Genomic DNA, 19,026 nt, shown 5'->3' on the forward strand with positions numbered 1-19,026 from the left:
TAATTGGCAGTGGATGGCACCTCCCTTGAATTCTCTCATTTCATGTCTTTTCCTTTCTAGGCATACTTTAGTTTTTTCCATAGTATGTTTCCAAAATGTTTTTGAACATTTTAGCCTTCATGTGGTGTACATTCCTCACACTAAGTTCTGTTTTAAATGTTGTTTATGCTACTTCTTTTCCCACAACTTAATGAATATTTGAAAATCTGCCTATCTCAATTGTTATTGTATTTTATATCTTATTCTCCAAAAACAATTATTCCATTTTTATCTGTAAATGTAAATATGTAATTTTATGTAAGAACCTATTATAAAATGCTCTTAAAATTTCTCTTCCTAAGCCCTGGCTGGCGTAGCTCAGTGGATTGAGCGCGGGCTGTGAACCAAAGTGTCGCAGGTTCAATTCCCAGTCAGGGTACGTGCCTGGGTTGCAGGCCACGGCCCCCAGCAACCACACATTGATGTTTCTCTCTCTCTCTCTCTTTCTCCCTCCCTTCCCTCTCTAAAAATAAATAAATAAAATCTTTTAAAAAATTTAAAAAATGTATGTTGCTAAATTAAAAAAAAATTTCCTATTTTAGTTTTCTCATTTCTAACTTTTATACTGGATTATTTCTATTGATTATTTTAAAGAAATTATGAGAATATAAACTGCATAACAGTGTTATAGTAAATATATAACAATCATCATCCTAAAGTGATAACACTATTTTATGTATAATGCATAACATAATAACACAAGTGCTTCATGGACATATAGTTTTGAATAAATGAGTAAATGTATCCTTATATTTTTCCTCTGAATTTTTATACTTCTCAAATGTGCTAAATCATGCAAAAACTTGTGTATGCAATATAAATGATCAGAAGCTTTTGAATCTATGAACTGCAAATTTATACAAGTGAGTAAATATACTTTTATTCCTTTCATTATTTAATGGAAGTGTTTTAATTGCAGGACATATGATTTTTCACTATTTAACAAAATCTTCTAAGAGTTTTAGTGGTATACTTACTTGTTAGAAAAATTTTCAATAACCAACCATACAAATATCTCTAAGTCTTCATTAGCACATGTAATAGATGGTCAGAATAATAAAAAGATTTCCTGATGAATATTTCCACAAGTACTTCAGTCAACAGTTGTCTCATGCTAGATCATTCCAGTCAAACTCAGTCCCCTTTTTACTACAGGAGAGCATTCCATCTCTTAAAAATGCCTAGGGCAGGGGTGTCAAACTCATTTTCACCGGGAGCCACATCAGCCTCTCAGTTGCCTTCAAAGGGCTGAATGTAATTTCAACTCCTTAACAGTTAAGGAGTAGTTAGTTACATTTATATGGTCCTAAAATTATTTTGGCCCTTTGAAGACAACCACGGGACTAATGTGGTCCCTGGTGAAAATGAGTTTGACACCCTGGGCCTATAGAGAGGTACACATTTTATTGATTCATCTCTTACAGCTGTTTTCTTTAAGCTCATCTTACTTCTCATTTTCTTTCCTTCTGAGCTATTTTCCTTGTTTAATTATATTTTATTGACTATGCTATTATAGTTTTCCCAATTTTTCCCTCTTTGCTCTGCTCCACCCAGTACTGCCCACTCCCTCAAGCAATCTCCACACAATTGTTCCTGTCCATAGGTCATGCATATGAGTTCTTTGTCTACTCCATTTCTTGTTCTGTACTTTACATCCCCATGGCTATTCTTTAACTAGTTATTTATACTTAGTCCTCTCACCTCTTTGGCCATTCTCCCACACCCTTTCCCATCTATCAACAACCAAAATGCTCTCTGTATTCATGATTCTGTCTCTGTTCTTCCCCTTTCCTTAGTTTGTTTTTTAGATTCAATTGTTGATAGACATGTATTTATTACCATTTTATGGTTCATGGTTTTGATCTACATTTTCTTAAATAAGTCCCCTTAACATTTCCTATAATAATGGTTTAGTGATGATGAACTCCTTTAGTTTTTTTCTTGTCTGGGAAGCTCTTTTTCTGCCCTTCAATTCTAAATGATGGCTTTGCTAATGTAGAGCAATCTTGGCTGTAGGTCCCCATTTTTCATGATTTTGAATATTTATTGCCAACCCCTTCTAGCCAGCAAAGTTTCTTTTGAGAAATCAGCTGACAGTCTTATTTGAACTCCCCTGTAGATAACTAGCTTCTTTTCTCTTGGTGCTTTTAAGATTCTCTTTATTTTTTCTTTAACCTTTGGCTTTTTAATTATGATATGTCTCATATATATCTGTGATATGTGAGGGCCTCTTTGCATCCATCTTGTTTGGGACTCTCTGTGTTTCTTGGACTTGAATGTCTATTTCCTTCACTAAATTAAGGAATTTTTCTTTCTTATTTTTTCCAAATAGATTTCCCATTTCTTGCTCTTTCTCTTCTTCTGGCACCACTGTGATGAGCATGTTGGAATGCTTGAAGTTGTCCCAGAGGCTGCTTACATTATGGTATTATTTGGTGGGGATTCTCTTTTCTTCTTGTTGTTCTGATTAGTTGTTTTTTGCTTCCTTATTTTGAAATCGTTGATTTGATTCTCAGCTCTATCCACTCTACTATTGATTTCCCTGTAAATTGTTCTTTATTTTAATTAGTGTATCCTTTGTTTCTGACTGGATCTTTTTTATGCTGCTGAGGTCCTCACTAAGTTCCTTGAGCATCCTTATAACTAGTGTTTTGAGCTCTGTATCTGGTAAACTGCTTTTATTCATTTTGTTTTCTTCTTTTTCTGGAGTTTTGTTCTGTTCTTTCATCTGGGCCATGTTTCCTTGTTTTCTGATTTTGGCAGCCTGCCTGTGTTTGTTTCTATGTATTAGGTAGAGTTGCTATGACTCCCTATCTTGGTAGCATGGCCTAATATAGTAGGTGTCCTATAGGATCTAGTAGCACAGCCTCCCCTATCACTCAATCTGAAACTGGGAACTCGAGGTGAACCCTTTGTATGGGCTGAGTACACCCCCCTCTTATAGTTTAGATTTGATTATTGTTGGAAGGTCAATGGGATGGATTTACCCAAGCCTGTCAGGTTCAAGGACTTGCTATGACCACTGACCACAAACCTCTGCCCTCTATGGAGAATCAGCTGTTTAGGGGCATGGTGGTGGTGCTCTGACATGGTATGTAGCTGTCCACTGGGTGTCCAGGCTCTGGGTTTTCCCAGGTGGTGCAGACCAAGGTCCACTCCCACTTGTGTTCTACCTAGGGCTGCCCTATATGAGCTTTAAAACAATCTGAGATGGCTGCTAATTGTACTGGGCTTGAAGGTTCCCAAAAGAAGTCAAGGTGTCAGTCTAGGCTGGCTGCTGCTAATGCCAGGTTGGGGCCGCTTAGCAAGAGGTACAGGTACTAAGAGCTTATTGAAACCAGCTGCTGCTTTTTTGAAAAGATTTGGGAAGGTGTGAAGCATAAGCCAAGACCAGTCATTCATATGGAAAAGTCACCGTTAAGTCACAGTTTAAGTGGGCTCATAATTTGGGTGGGACAGAGTCTCAGGGGATCTCCAGGGTAGGGCAAAGAGTGTTAGCCAGGTTGATAGAATCTTGTGTTGTGACCCTCCAAGGCCAAGCAGGTTCTTGGTATTCATGCAGATGGAAAATATCCATGGAGCCATTGGGATGTCTGATATGCCTTTATTCATGGGTGGGTGAGCCATGTACACTGAAAGCTGCATGTCTATCTGCATGTTTCATCTCATGGCCCCTGTTCCCCAGCATGGCACCTGTCCCGTTGTGTGTCTCTCATCATCATTGCCCCCAACAGGGAGTCCCTACCTGTCTAAGTACTAGAGGGGAATAAAGCCAGCAAGATGCCAGAAATTATAAAACATAACATAAATAACATATGTTACATAACATATATAACATTCTGTGCATGCAAGCCCACTTTATGTTATGGGAACAGTTTATTGGACCCAGTCTCAAGGTTATGAGAACACTAGTTATTAGGCCCCTCCAAGGCTGTAGGAACATTGTTTTCCTTAGCTACCCAGACACTGGAGTGAGGAAGCCAGACTGCCTCCACTTATTCTACAAGTCTCAAATATGGTACCCCATGCTGGCTCTATGTCTCAGGGGGGAAGGCTCAGAAAAGGGACAAGGGCCTCTTCCTGGGAGAAAGATGTCCCCCAGCTCTTACCCCAATGCCAGACACTTCAGTTCCTCCACATATGCCACCTGTGCCTTGCAAGCTGCTACCCTGATGTTAGAACTCAGAGGGAACACGTCCGTTTGTATGTTCTTTAAGAACAACTGTGTGAGAATCCAGCATTTTCCTTCACCAACACAATCCTCACTGGATTTTTCAGCCAGAAAGTATGTGGATTTATCTTCCTGGCACTGTAACCCTGGGCCAGGGGACCTGGTGTGTGGCTGGAACTCTTCACTACCAAAATATCCCTCCTGAATTTTTACCCACCACACATAGATGTAGGACTTGCCCATTCCATGTTTCCACCTCCTTCCTCCCATTCTGGATGGATGTGATTTCCTCAATTCTGTAGTTTTCAACTTGACCTGTGATGGTTCTGAGTAATGGTTCTTCTGTATTTCAGTTGCAGTTCTGATGTGGTTGTGCATGGAGATGAGCTGTGTTTACATATGCCACCATCCTGAATGGAAGTTCCTAAGCTATTTTCTGACTGGAAAAAACTTTTCTTTGTTCCTGATTTTCCATGATCTTTTCCTGTTTACACACTAGTGTGCTGCTAGGTGTCTGATATGTAAATGGAAGATTTCTGTTCCTAAGAAGGGTAAATTGGTGAAACCAAGAAAACAAATTATGCTGATATAAGATCAGTATAATCTGAATAAATCACATGGTGTGTATATGGCCTTTCGTACATGACAAATGATCTCATATTGGTGAGTAAGATACTAATGTCCACAAAGCATAGGCTGTATTTTTATTTCTTTAGAAAAATTAATCTTTCAACAAATACCCATTTCTAAATATTAAAGAACACCGATAACCAAAACATTTATTAAAATTTTCAACAAGGCCATTCTCTTAATCATTTCCCATATTTGATAGAATACTGAGGCATAAGCATATCTTATTACATCTGTGTTTGGTGCAGGTTATTTGATTACCATGGCCATGTTCCTCCACCTCCCCGTGCAGTCATCCCACTGAAGCGCCCCAGGGTAGCTGTCACAACAACACGCCGGGGAAAAGGAGTCTTTTCCATGAAAGGGGGATCAAGATCTACCATCAGTGGTTCCTCTTCATCAGGCTCTAAATGTAAGTAATCTACTTTATTTTCTTTTAAAGAAGGGTGGAAATAAATATCATTGCATGAATGCCTATATTCAATAGTTAACCAAACAATGATGAAATGTCTGCTGTGTATAAAATACTAGAAAAATATAAAATGGATAAGAAATGGCATCTGCTTCCTATCACAATACATGGGAAAGGGGAGGAAATAGATACAAATATGACTGATGATAACTCACGACCAATTTAAAAACTGTTTTATCTGAGCAAATAATGAGCTGTTGACTAACTTAGCTTGTGACATATTAAAGTACTGAAATAGAACATAACAATTTCAGTGAATAAATTATTTCACTTCTGAATAAAATATGTTACTTTTCATAGAAACAATATGCCAAATTAGTGCAGGTATGAGTATGTGAAAATGCATTAGAATAATTAATATAGGCAAACTACATAGGGGAGATTTTAAAAGCATCTTGCCATGCTATTCTAAAATTATTTTGAGAGTTATGTGCCTGAAAACATATTTAATGTCATAAAAATAAAATGATATTTACATAATTTTACATTATTAAAAAGTAAGACACAAAATGTCTAACTAAACACACTTCTAAATTTTTACATAGACTGATTCAGGAAAAATTCTAATTTGTTATTAGAATATTATTCCTAAGGAAAGGAAAGAAAAATATCCTGCCTTCTTTGAGATTACATTCTAGCAAAGAAGAGACAGACAATAAGCAAACAAATTAAAATATGAGATAATGTAGGGTAGATCATCACTATGTCCAAGAATAAAGTACAATAAAGCAACAGAGAAAGTTGGGAGAACTCTACATCATAGGAGAGACTGTGACAACCTCTTGGACCTGCTGATATGTGAACAGAGACCTCAGGAAAGTGCACAGTATGAGAGTGCTCTGGAGTTATCAGAGCAGAGCATTCTGGGCAGAGAGAATGATGAACAGACTTGTTAAACTGGCATAGTCAGGAAACAGCGAAGGAGCCAGTGAGGTGCAACAGAGCCAGGGAGGAAACTGTAGTTGATAATTAGTGCAAAGAAATAGAAGGAGGCAAGATTCAGTGCAGCTTGGGAGGCCCTTGTAGGGACTTTGTGGTTACTCTGCATCTCAACCCTTTAAGACATGTAAGGCAAACACTGTTATCACAATTTATTGATAAGTAAACACAGAGATGTCACATGGCTAGTAAATGGTAGCTCTAAGACTGCAACCTGGACCTCTTACTTCTTATACTATATGCTATGTCTACTGTAGAACACTGCCCTTTACCTTTCAGTACTATCAGAAATGCCAAGACAGAATCACTGCTGAAATACTTCATTTTCACATGAAAATGTCCAAAAAGTAGTTCAGGGAGCAAGAAAGCACTGATGGTTTGGCAACTCTGACAAAAGATTAGTTTGTTCAGAATGTGACTGAGAATTTGACTTAGCTACTATCACCTAAATAGAAAATTAAATAGATTTACATATCATTATGTACTTATCTACCCATTTATCTATCTGCTCTCTGAGTAGATAAATAAGAATTCCCTTTCTGAGTCTTAGTAATAAAAGAAAATGGTTTCAGAAGTAATCCATAACCAGTGTTATATGCTTTCAGATTATTGTCAAAAGCAACAAAAGTTCTTGAATTTGGTTCTTGCTGTGAAAAATTAAATGTTGAATTGCCTTCTAGGTTTACAGAACATTTTTTTCTACCATAGTAATATTAACTTAATTTCAAGCAGAAATATAAAATGTCTGTGGCTTCTTTGCCATGAGGTCAATTTTAAGACAAAGTTTATCAATAGAAACACTAATGGCCCATTGGCCATAGCAACTCTTCATTGTGTAAGAGTATTCTTGGCTTTACAGGACACTTACATCCCTGATCTCCACATACAAATGCCAATTGCAAGCTTCAGCCTTTGTACCAAATAGAAATACCTTATTACTATGGAAATGTTCCCTAAGGAGCTTTTTTCCAGCAAGTGCAGCTCAACTGTGTAGAATCAGCTGCATGGTAACTTTATACTGTCTACTCCAGCATGTAGAAAAGACTGGTGTTGTCAGCTCTGTCAGAGAAAGACCTTTAAAGAAATGGTCATTCAAAGTGTCATCTGAAAGGAGTATGGGTGGGGTGGAGTATGGTGAAGAAGAGGACCAAGCATGGAGAGAGACTTCAAAGCCGAGGTAACATTTGAGCTGCAACTTTAAGAATTAAAGTGCATGTACTAGGAAGAATGAGAGATTGGAACACACCAATAAAAACCACAGAAACAAAAGTCTGGATGCTAAAAACATGACACAGAAAAGGATTTATGAGCAGTGTGGCCAGAGCCGTAGAGGAGTAGGCAAGGGGAAAAGACTGGGAGCCAACTGAGAAGTAAAATGGTATTCTCATATCCTCACACTTATAATTTTTAAATTGAAAAATTCATAATCTAATAATTGTGTCTAATTGCCCAGTCTCTCCACTTGTCTACATCAGGGGACTGTTACACAACAATTGTACAATAGCAAATCAATTAAAGTATTCAGTGTTATTCTTAGTAAGAGAAATACTCCTTGCTCTCAATATCTAATGCTATCAGGATTTAATTTAATTTAATTTTGATGTACATTTTAAAAAAGGTGTTCTAGTCAATGTGATGTGTCCTTAAATACCAGAAGTATGGGTTTTGAATAGCTGAGATAGAATTGGGAAAAAATGCAAAATGGTGTTTGCCAAAAGCAGGTATTCTTTTCTGACTCTTTTGTTATAGTGCTTATGAAAATGGAAAAAATATTTCCACACTAAGTTTCTTTCTGCATTTTTTGTTTGCTTATCTAACTTCATATTACATAGTCAGCTCCAATTTAGTGCCCAGCACATACGCAAAGCTTTTAATCACTTTTTTTGGTCTGCTTGAAATTGGCATGTAGTGACTGTAGCTATATACACATACCTACAGATTGTGTGATGTTTGCTAAGTCTTTTCTGTGTTCAAGATGCTGAGCTAAGTCTTACTAAGAATGGAGCGGGAGACTTCTGGTCAAGATGGAGGTGTAAGTAAATGCACTTTGCCTGCTCACACAACTAAAAGAGGGACAACAACAAATTAAAAACAGAAAATAACCAGACCTGCCAAATATTTAACTGTATGGAAGTCCAACAAACAAGGAGTTAAAGAAGCAACATTCATTCAAACCAGTAGGAAAGGCAGAGACAAGCAACCAGGCTGGAGTACTGGAGGCCAGGCGGCAGCTGGTGGAGTGGGCAGTCCCAAATTCATGTGTGGATAAACCCAGAGGAACAACCGGAGAGCAAAACAGACTGCACAACCCAGGGTTCCAGCTTGGGGAAATAAAGCCTCAAAACCTCTGACTGAAAAAACCTGTGGGGGTTGAGGCAGCAGGAGAAACTCCCATCCTCACAGGAGAGTTCCTTGGAGAAACTCACAGGGTCCTAGAATGTACACAAACCCACCCACTGGGGAATCAGCATCATAAGGGCCCAATTTTCTTGTGGGTAGTGGAGGAAGTGACTAAAAGTTATCAGAAAGCTGAACAAGCAGCACTGTTCCCTCTCAGACCCCCTCCCCCACATGCATGCCACACCACAGCACAGCAAAGTGGGTTGCACCACCGTAGGGAATACCTAAGGTTCTACCCCATACTAAGTAATAGGCACACCAAGACAAAAAATATGGCCCAAATGAAAGAACAGATCAAAGCTCCAGAAAAAAAAAAAACACAACTAAGAAAGGAAGAGATGGCCAAATTTTCAGAGGCAGAGTTCAAAACACTGGTAATCAAGATGCTCAACAGGATTGGTTGAGTATAGTCACAAAATAGAGGAAAAAGTGAGGACTATGAAAAGTGAAATAAAGGGAACCAACAGTGAAGGGAAGTAAATGGGGACAAAATCAACAATTTAGAACAGAAAGAAGAAATAATCATTCAACCAGAACAGAATGAAGAAACAAGAATTCAAAAAAAAATGAGGAAAGGTTTAGGAACTTCCAGGACAACTTTAAACATTCCAACATCTAAATCATAGGGGTGCCAGAAGGAGAAATGCAAGAGCTAGAAATTGAAAAAATGAAGGAGAACTTCCCCAATCTGGCAAAGGAAATAGACTTCCAGGTAGTCCAGGAACTCCAGAGAGCCCCAAAGAAGTTGGACCCAAGGAAGTACACACCAAGGCACATGATAATTACGTTAGCCAAGATTAAAGATAAAGAGAGAATCTTAAAAGCAGCAAGAGAAAAGAAAACACTTACCTACAAAGGAGCTCCCATAAGACTATCAGCTCATTTCTCAAAAGAAACCTTGCAGGCCAGAAGGGGTTGGGAAAAAGTATTTGAAGTCATAAAAGTCTAAGACCTGCAACCAAGGTGACTCTATCCAGCAAAGCTATCATTTAGAATGGAAAGGGCAGATAAAGTGCTTCCCAGATAAGGTCAAGTTAAAGAAGTTCATCATCACTAAGCCTTTATTATATGAAATGTTAAAAGGACTTAAATAAGAAAAAGAAGATGATCAAAACTATGAACGGTAAAGTGGCAACAAACTTACAACTATCAGCAACCAAACCTAAAAGAACAAAAACAAAACAAAAATGAATTAAGCAAACAACTAAAACAGGAATATATTCACAGAAATAGAGGTCACATGGAGGGTTATTGGTGGGGAGGGGGGAGGGAAGGAGGAGGGAAAAGGTACAGGGAATAAGAAGCATAAATGGTAGGTACAAAATAGATGGGGAGGTTAAGAATAGTGTGGGAAATGGAGAAGTCAAAGAACTTATATGTATGACCCATGGACATGAACTAAAGTGGGGAATGATGATGGGAGACAGGTACAGGGTGGAGGGGAATAAAGGGGAGACAACAATGAGACAACCATAACAGCATAATCAATAAAATATATTAAAAATAAAAGTAAATTTAATAATTGAAAAAATATCTTCTGCTTCTACCACTTATTGGCACTGATAATGTTGTGGGCAGGGTGCTAATTGCTTTATGTGCATTACCTCAGTGAGTTCTTACAACAAGAATGGAATTTGTAGATGATGAACCAAAATCTGAGCTGTTACAAGTGATTACCCTAGGGACATAGATGTGTAGTAGAATCTATCAGGTTCCACACACTAATTGGTTAGCACTAACTTTTCTGTTCAAGTGAAGAGTTTGCTGTGAAAGAAAATGGAATACATACTTGGGATTATATCCTTTGGAGCAGACTGTGAATACTAGTTTAGAAAGTTAGATTTGTGCACATGTGAGTGTTTCTGGTATTTTTCCTATAAAATTTTGGACATTTGGAATTTTCTGCAGGAAAGGCTTATCACATGTATTTATTATCTGAGGGCCCATACAAGAGGCTCAGCAGATGGAAAGCAGAAGCCCAATGATGAGTGCAATTAAAATGCATGAGAAATAAGAAAAGAAAAAATGGACAGGGATGCTCTGGACCTAAGACTTATCTGAATTTTAAACTGACTTTTTTTTTAAATATCAGAAATCAAATTTGCAAACATTTTTTTAAAATTCTAAGCTCAGAAGTGTGTCACAAAGTATATGTCAATTTTGATGGAGTAGGTAAAAACCAATAGGGAATTACTGTCATCCACCAAGCAGTAGAGAAATTGTTAACAGGGGTCAAAAAAAAAGTAGAAAAAAGGCAGAGAAGTGTTAGAGAAAAAGCACATAGACACAGAGATGGCTCATCCTAGGGATCCTTTCTGGAATCCAGGCACAAGAGCAGAACCCTCCAGGCTATTTGAGCACTTGCTGCTAGTCATTCCAAGAAAGGAACCAGGCAACCTACACAGGGCTGCAGATCAATTCACCATGCCATGGTAAGGGCCAGGACAGAGAGACAAAACCTAGGTGGTTACATCCTTGTTGTCTCTAAGCTCAAAGAGTATTAACTAGTTAGACTTCAACTTCATAATGATCGGGCTTTGATCAAAAGTGTTCCTATATTGGTGGACATGAGTCTATACAAAGGAAACCTTAACTGCCTGCACACTTAGAAGTTCTTACTTGGTCATTGCAGATTTCTCATTGGTTTTTAATGTAGTTTCTATAAAACTGGACATTTGTAGTTTATTTGTTTATGTTTTCAAGGAGATAAACTAAAGTTAGTCCTGGGCTGAGGAGTGGCTTCACTAAGAAATCTAGTCTGTTACTTTCCAACCATAGCCTCATTTCTCCTGCACTGAAAGCTAATGACATAAGATAAAATATCTTCTGTTAAATTTGATAGATTTAAGTAAAACTACATGATGTTCTTTCATCAGAAGGAATGGAAATAATTCTTCAAAGAAGAATCAGTTTTCAATTCTAACAGATGATGTTTTTCAAATTTAGTTACAATTCAACAATGGAACTTTTATGTCTGAAATAATTGATCTAAGGAGCAATTCTCTACTTTAAACTATGTTCCACTTTAGGTTGGATTTTCTAGAATAGTAACACTCCATGGGGCCCCTGATTCTTGCAGTTTTTATTTTGTAAACTACTTTACAAGTAAAATTGTTTTTTATGAAAAAATTTGTGATTTTATAACAGAAAAGGATGTTTTATTTTTATATTGGAAAAACTGTTCTTCCTTGAGCAATTAGTTTATGTTAATGCATAATTTATCATGTATGTTTTGTGTTGTATCTTAGTTGACAAATAATGCTATTTCAAGCAAATAAAGATTGCACTTAGTTTTTGTTATTTATAACAAATTTCCTGAAGACTAAAGAATCAAGCTAAACACTCATTTTCTTCCAAAATTTCTGGGGAATATACAAGCTGAGATTTTTATAAAATTGAAAGGAAAAGTAACAGAGAAGTGTAGTTGCTGACATCCAGATCTGTGCCCCAGACCTTGAGCATAGCTCTCTGCTGAGGTACAGACATCCCAAAACTGACCTAATAAGTGCTCATGGGAAGGTGTAGCTGGTCCTTAATGACAAGTTTAAGATCTTTAGGATCTAGTTATTGTGGGTTTATGACAACATTTCCAAAGGTTGTAATCAAAGTGAGAAAACAAGGATGGTGCAGTAAATTTTTCATAAACATTAACATATTTCATTTAATGGAATGTTTGGTAAATATGAAATTGTCCTTTTCTTAAACAATTTTCTTTATGATTATAGTTGATAGTAGAATGTTTGCTAAGATTGTTATTTTACATTCTTACTTGGCAAAATGAAAAATTGTCAATCTTCTGTTGGTCCCATTTTTTTTAATCTTTGAAATCACAGTAAACAGCAAAAGCCTGGAATGAGAACCATTACTGCAAAAATATTAGTGGGAACTTCAGTGAATTTTCTTTCTCTCTAGCATCAGGGATTAAAGAAACAGGAAAAACCCACTACCATGTTTTTTTTGTATCTTTGTTTGATTTTAAGAGGTCAAGTAGCAAGGGTTCTGTGAGCTGGAGAAACTTCTTTAGCATCTAACACACTTTAGAAGATAAATGTGGTATCTTGACTTCAATCAATCATCAAAGAACTGAATTAAAAAAGATCACTGACTACTAAAATACACATTACAGCATGGTTCTAAAAGTAGCACTAATACACCTGTCATGCTTTAATCCTCCCTCAATCTGAGTTCATTTTAATTACTGAATTATTGGCCAAAATTGAATTAACAAAGATATTTCATAAAATGTTTCTAGATTCCACCCTGGCTGGTATGGCTCAGTGGGTTGAGTACTGGCCTGTGAACTGAAAGGTCACCAATTTGATTCCCAGTCAGGGTACACGCCTGGGTTGTGGGCCAGGTCCCCATTTGAGGGAGCGTGAGAGGCAACCACACATCAATGTTCACACATGGATATTTCTTTCCCTCTCTTTCACCCTCCCTTCTCCTCTGTCTAAAAAAAAAAATAAAATCTTTTTAAAAATATTTCTAGATCCCTCTATCTCTTTGCATAAACTTTGGTGCTTATATCACAGAGAAACACTATTTGTAATCAAGTTACTGGTATTCTAGAATAAGCTGAAGGTAATGAGGATCTGATAAGACATGAATAGTACCATTTGAGGTTTGACACCATCTGGAGAAAACACAGGGTGACTGGGAGTTGTATGCTGAGTGTGGTACCTTTGAATTTCTGTTGCTTTCTGTCCCTTTTCCCCTTTCCAGTGAAATCAGATGAGTTACAGACAATCAAGAAAGAGTTAACGCAGATCAAAACTAAAATTGACTCCTTGCTAGGGCGCCTGGAGAAGATCGAAAAGCAGCAGAAGGCAGAGGCAGGTAAGTGAACAGGGTGTGGCCACAGATGTGTCAGAATGAAACAAGAGACACTGTCAATCACAGAGACATGTAGAGCCAGAGGCACTGGCAGGACTTAATAGAGTTTAATACAGATCCACCATAAAGTTTATAAGGCTATAGTTGCAACAATGGGATATGGTCTTTCATTTTTCAGAGGACATGTGCCAAATTTGTTTAAAATGTATATATTAACAAAAGGAAAAGTAAAAATGTGTGTTGATGTTAATAAGTAATAGTTGGATCTTAATTGGAAGTTGATATCTCAATATCAAATAATCTTTAAGAAAATAAAGTCAATTAATGAAATAATGCTATCAGGCTACAAATAAAATTCTGTGTAATTAAATTAACTGCAGCAAGATTTAACAGGTTTCACAACCATGATTATGAAGGTCAACTTCCATCACTGCAACCCTGAAAAATTTTAGGACCCAGTTTAGAATTTCACCACCCACAGTGTCCCTGTGTCCCTGGCCACCCCCAGCCAAGTCACTGATTACATGTTTTACCACATCACGTCTCCTCTGAATTATCAACCCTGACCTTAATTTCTAGTTGTCTTCTCATACAATTCTAATGCCCTTTTCCTGTGTCTACAGATATTGTTTAGAATCACAGAATATGAGAACTGGAATAAACCTGGAGGTGACCCAGTACCCAGGCTGACATTTTGCTGTGTAGCCTTAAATCCTCTGAGGCTTCTTAGAGATGAGAGGAGGTTAGAGGGCACAGGAAGTAAATGAACGTGTGTCCCTCCAGTCCAGGCTTTGCTCCCAGCTTGGTAGAGTCACCTCCATCTGTTTTACCTACTGGGATTCAACATACAACTTCATTTGTAAAAAGTTTCACTTAAAAGACAAATAATACAGTTTTGAAAGCCCTTGCTGCACTCTACCTCACCTCACTCACCTCACCCTCACTTTCCCAAGAGAAAATAAAGCTCAAGGAAGCAACCACATAATGACCACAACCACATAACCAGTTAATGATAGACCTGGTCTCTAGCCCAGATCTTATGGGTAAGTCCACTCTCCTTTCCCATTTGTAGTGTCAATCTCAGATGCTACTAGGACCTTGTCCCAGGATTGCACTACTATGAGGCTACTTGGGAAGTCCTCCCTAGGGAGAACCTGCTAGGATGTGGGCCCTGAGCTATGACACAGAGGAACCAGCCTTCTGTTGACTGTGTTGAGGGCTGAGGACAAAGCAGACCTTCAGTGATGAGGCACATGGGGCCTATGAGAGATAGTAATAAACTAGGGTTCAAATGCCTCCCACCACTGCCCAAGGCTCACTCAAATGAGCACAGTGACTGTGCCTCACACTGTAAGAAATGACAAGGCATCCTATGGAAGTTCTGTCTCACAGTCACACACTGGGTAAAGGCTCCAGTGGGAGACACCTGAGATTGGTGGTGACACAGACATATCCAGGCAAATGAGCATTTCCTGCCATGTTTCTGCCAGTTGTCTACCCAGCACGTGGCAGAGTCTCCCTGACTTGTTTTGAGTTCATATGGATGACAAACAAGAAAGGAAATAATCATGTTTATTAAAATTTTCTACTTAAATGTATTTTCTACTGAGCAAATATACATTGCCTACACTTCTTACTAGAGAAATGTAGGCTTTAGGAAGTTTGTCACGTGTTGTCTGTGGCAGTAATCTAAAGCATTTCTGGAACCAAAATATCCTGTGATGTTCCTTAAATCAATATTTTCCTTTGAGAAACTTCTGTGAAATTTGTTGTTATGTAAAACAACCCCTGCAGCAAATGACATTGATATGCAATTTCCACTTCAGTTTAAAGGATTGTGGATAACTCATTTAAATATAAATCACCTCAAAGAGAAAATATGATACTTTAGTCCATCTTATTAGACCATCTGCTTTCCTGCAGTGAATAATACCTTCCACATCTCTTCTTGGGCGATGTTCTGTAAACAACACTAAAATTCAAAGCTTGCATTTGCTTTTCACAAGAGGCTGTCACCTTATTTTTGTATATGTTCAAACTTTCCTGATCATGAAACAGTTACTTTTTAAAAATGAAAAGCTTTGTCCTGTGATACTAACATCTTACTTTCACATGTTAGGAAGAAAGTGGAATTATTTAATGGGTCATTCCTTTCTCTTAATTGCATCCTGAACAGTATTTCATACTTGTGAAGTTAAGATAACCAAGTTTATATATATATACACACACACACACACATATGTGTATATATATACATATATGTATATGTGTATATATGTATATAACTATTATATATATAGACAGATAGATATATTTACAATGTATATTTACATACATTATATAAAATATATATTTATATATATATACACATATTTACTTATTTATTTATAAAAAGAAATCATGATTGTATGAAAGAGTCAAGCCTACATTATGGAAGCTGGAGAGAAATATAATAACATTCTTTAAAAGACTCAGTATCCCCCTATTAAATTTAAGGAGCACTCATTTTCATGCTTACTTGGTTGCAATCTAATTATTTGGTAGCTAACATTGACTTTTATTATTACTGTTATATTTATCTCTCATTCCCAATTTACTCTTAGTCATTTAATGATGAAAGTTTTCAGCATAGAAGTGGTTGCAGGAAGGAGATTGTGGGGTAAGCCACCCAACACAGACCTTTCCTGGAGTTCAAGTTTCAGAGTGCCAGCTTTTCTTCTGTTTTGTTGTAAGTGAATCCCTAAGTTAGCAGGAGTAATTATAAAGAAGTGTAATTACAATATTTTGGATTCTCTGCACCTTAAACTGCTTCTAATAGATATTAGTATGGCATTCAGTTTCTTCCTTCAGGATTGGAAACTTACCAAGAAAAATGTCATGCCTTCTCTTTCTTTCTAACTCTCCCCCTACTGTCTACTACATCCTAGGCAGGACTGAGCAAGTCTTTGACTTCTCTTGAGGTCTCAAGGCCTTCTTGTGTAAGCTAGAGGAATGGGTTATAGAGTCAAATGTATTCCCAACTGTTAAATTATAATTAGTGTGAATCCACCATGCCTTTGTTATTTTTTCCATTGGATAATTCAAATAACAACTTTGGAATGTAGTAACTATTTATTGAAAACAACAAATACAAATAACACTTAACATCAGGTTACCCTGTAATTGGAGCTAGGTGATTTTTTTGTAAAAGAACCACATGTAAATTACCACATTTTTGTGGTTTACACAGTGATGTTAAATGACCTAAAAGAGTGAAAGGAGAGAAAAGGAAAACTAAAGAATGGGCATTCTACAGTGGAAACAATTAATTATTCCATTGGTTACCACATTTTAAAAAAAAATTCACCTTTCAGGCATACAGTATTTGCTATTAAAAGGTGATTAGATATTATTTTATTCTCAGGGGTATGCCTAATATATGGCCAGTCAATCTCTCTTGGACAATTCCAATGATAATAGATAATGTTAATATTAATGTTAGACCTAATCATTAGAGAGGTTACCAGAGTCCTATTGGATAGATTCATCCTGTCATATGCTTAGTAAAAGATACAGAATTGATACAGATGCAAAGTACTTGATGTCTCAGACATCAAGTACATCAATGTCCAAGAATGGAATATTATAAATAAATGTTTAAATATATAATTTCTTTAGAAACATTGGACTTTCAATACTGCTACTCACTTTATATATGGTGTACACTTTTCAGTTCACTAGTATCTTAATGCCTCCAATGGACGCATTGATGTCATTTGCATGGTCACACCTGTGTCTCAAATACCTGTGGTAGATTTTCTTTTCTGAGCCAAAGGTATTTAATTTCACTTGGTTCAGTTATCATTTTCATGTCCCTGGAAACCAACCTTAATATCTAATCTGTTGTAAATGCAACAACCAATTAAATATTTAATAATAGCTATAACATCCTTACCTTTCCACAACCTTTGAACAGAGAGTTAATATAATTAATTGGCCCACAGATTGCCAACTTAGCTTCATTCAAATTTTGCCTACAACATCTTCTTTTCTCCAGGTAAATCTCAGTAATTCCTTCAGTTGCTTCTCAGTAATTGGGTTTTGCATCTTGAACCACCACCATCTCTCTTCTCTGGCCATTCTGTATTTGCCGACCACAGATTGTGGCTCTCAGAGGGAAGATGCCACTCCAGTGTGACCTGGCTGCTGCCTATAATGCAACTATGTTTCTGTTCTGATACCTTACTACCATTTACAGTTTGGATCAATTGTTGATGCTTCTGGTTAGAAATGTTGGACTAATCACATATATTGAGCTCTGCTCCCTTCTGAAACTGCATTCAAATTGTGATGGGATTTTTAAAACGAAAACCCCTCATTTTAAGGAGAATGGACACAAAGCTAAAGAAACCACACAGTAGATGGAGAAGTGGACCTGACTTAGCATATCTGAAAAATACATGTCTCATCTTAGTCACTGAATTCCCCAAAATTTCAGCACTGAAGGCATCATATTCCTCAAGAACTGAGAGAGAAGCCCTGGCTGGTGACGCTCAGTGGACTGAGCACTAGTCTGCAAAAAAAAAGAGTTGATTCCCAGTTGGGGCTCATGCCTGGGGTGAGGGCCAGGTCCCCAGTAGGTGGCATGTGAGGCATAACCACACATTGATGTTTCTCTCCCTCTTTCCTTCCCTCTAAAAATAAATAAATAAAATCTTAAAAATAAAAAAAAAACAAAGAGAGAAAATGGCAGAAAGTCTGTTGAGGAAACAGATTCTAGTATTTTCTTTCCAACTGTTCCTGACCCAGTAGAAGGCTGGTGAAATATCTTTTAGACCATTACTGTAGAAATTCCAAGTGTTTTCTCCCCTTTAGGAGTGAGATTCTGGGCATACACTAGAAGGGGTCTTAATTGGGAATATGAGCAGCTTGAGAGAAAAGATTTAAAGATACTGGTATGGGTGCCACCCAAGGAAATGCTCAACCAGATCACCCATGCTTACAACACTGCCAGTCAATACTCTCATAACCCACTGTAACCATGCACTGACAAGAATCATCAGACAGGAGAAGAGACATAACACAAAAAACAAATAGCAATAAATAACAAATAAACTGGAAGAAATCAAGAGTGTGCAGGAAATTTTTTTAAATAAAACCCATTGATTAATACCCTCTGAGGAAAAGAGAAGAGATCACATTCATGAAACAAGTATGTGAAACATAAACTGAGTGTTCAGAAGGCAGGTAAAAGAGCTTTTCAGAAATTGACATATGATGGAACAAATAAATAACTCAACACAGGACTGGAAGATAAATTGGAGAAATTCTCTCAGAAAATATAGAAGAAAACAGAAATGGAAAATAGAAGGCAAGTAAGTTGGGATTGTGTGACAGAGAACTGAATCCTCAGCCTCTTAAGTATAATGTCAACAAATAGTGCACAGAACTGATCAAGAAGTAGCAATATAGCCCTGGCCAGTGTGGCGCAGTTGGTTAGAGTGTCATCCCATACCCAAAAGGTTGCAGGATCAATTGCTGGTCAGGGCACACACCTAGGTTG

At 37.3% G+C, this 19,026-nt stretch overlaps 1 protein-coding gene across 1 annotated transcript in view; it reads left to right on the plus strand.

Moving 5' to 3' along the window:
• RALYL (RALY RNA binding protein like) overlaps nucleotides 1-19,026 on the plus strand; it is a 150,607-nt gene that overhangs the window by 70,523 nt on the left and 61,058 nt on the right. Inside the window, exons 4-5 of the mRNA XM_036031669.1 lie at nucleotides 5,089-5,252; nucleotides 13,374-13,487. Of these exons, the coding sequence (XP_035887562.1) occupies nucleotides 5,089-5,252; nucleotides 13,374-13,487 (278 nt within the window). The remainder of the gene's footprint in view (nucleotides 1-5,088; nucleotides 5,253-13,373; nucleotides 13,488-19,026) is intronic.

The sequence above is a fragment of the Phyllostomus discolor genome, chromosome 7, assembly GCF_004126475.2.
Source record: "Phyllostomus discolor isolate MPI-MPIP mPhyDis1 chromosome 7, mPhyDis1.pri.v3, whole genome shotgun sequence".
NCBI lineage: Eukaryota > Metazoa > Chordata > Mammalia > Chiroptera > Phyllostomidae > Phyllostomus > Phyllostomus discolor.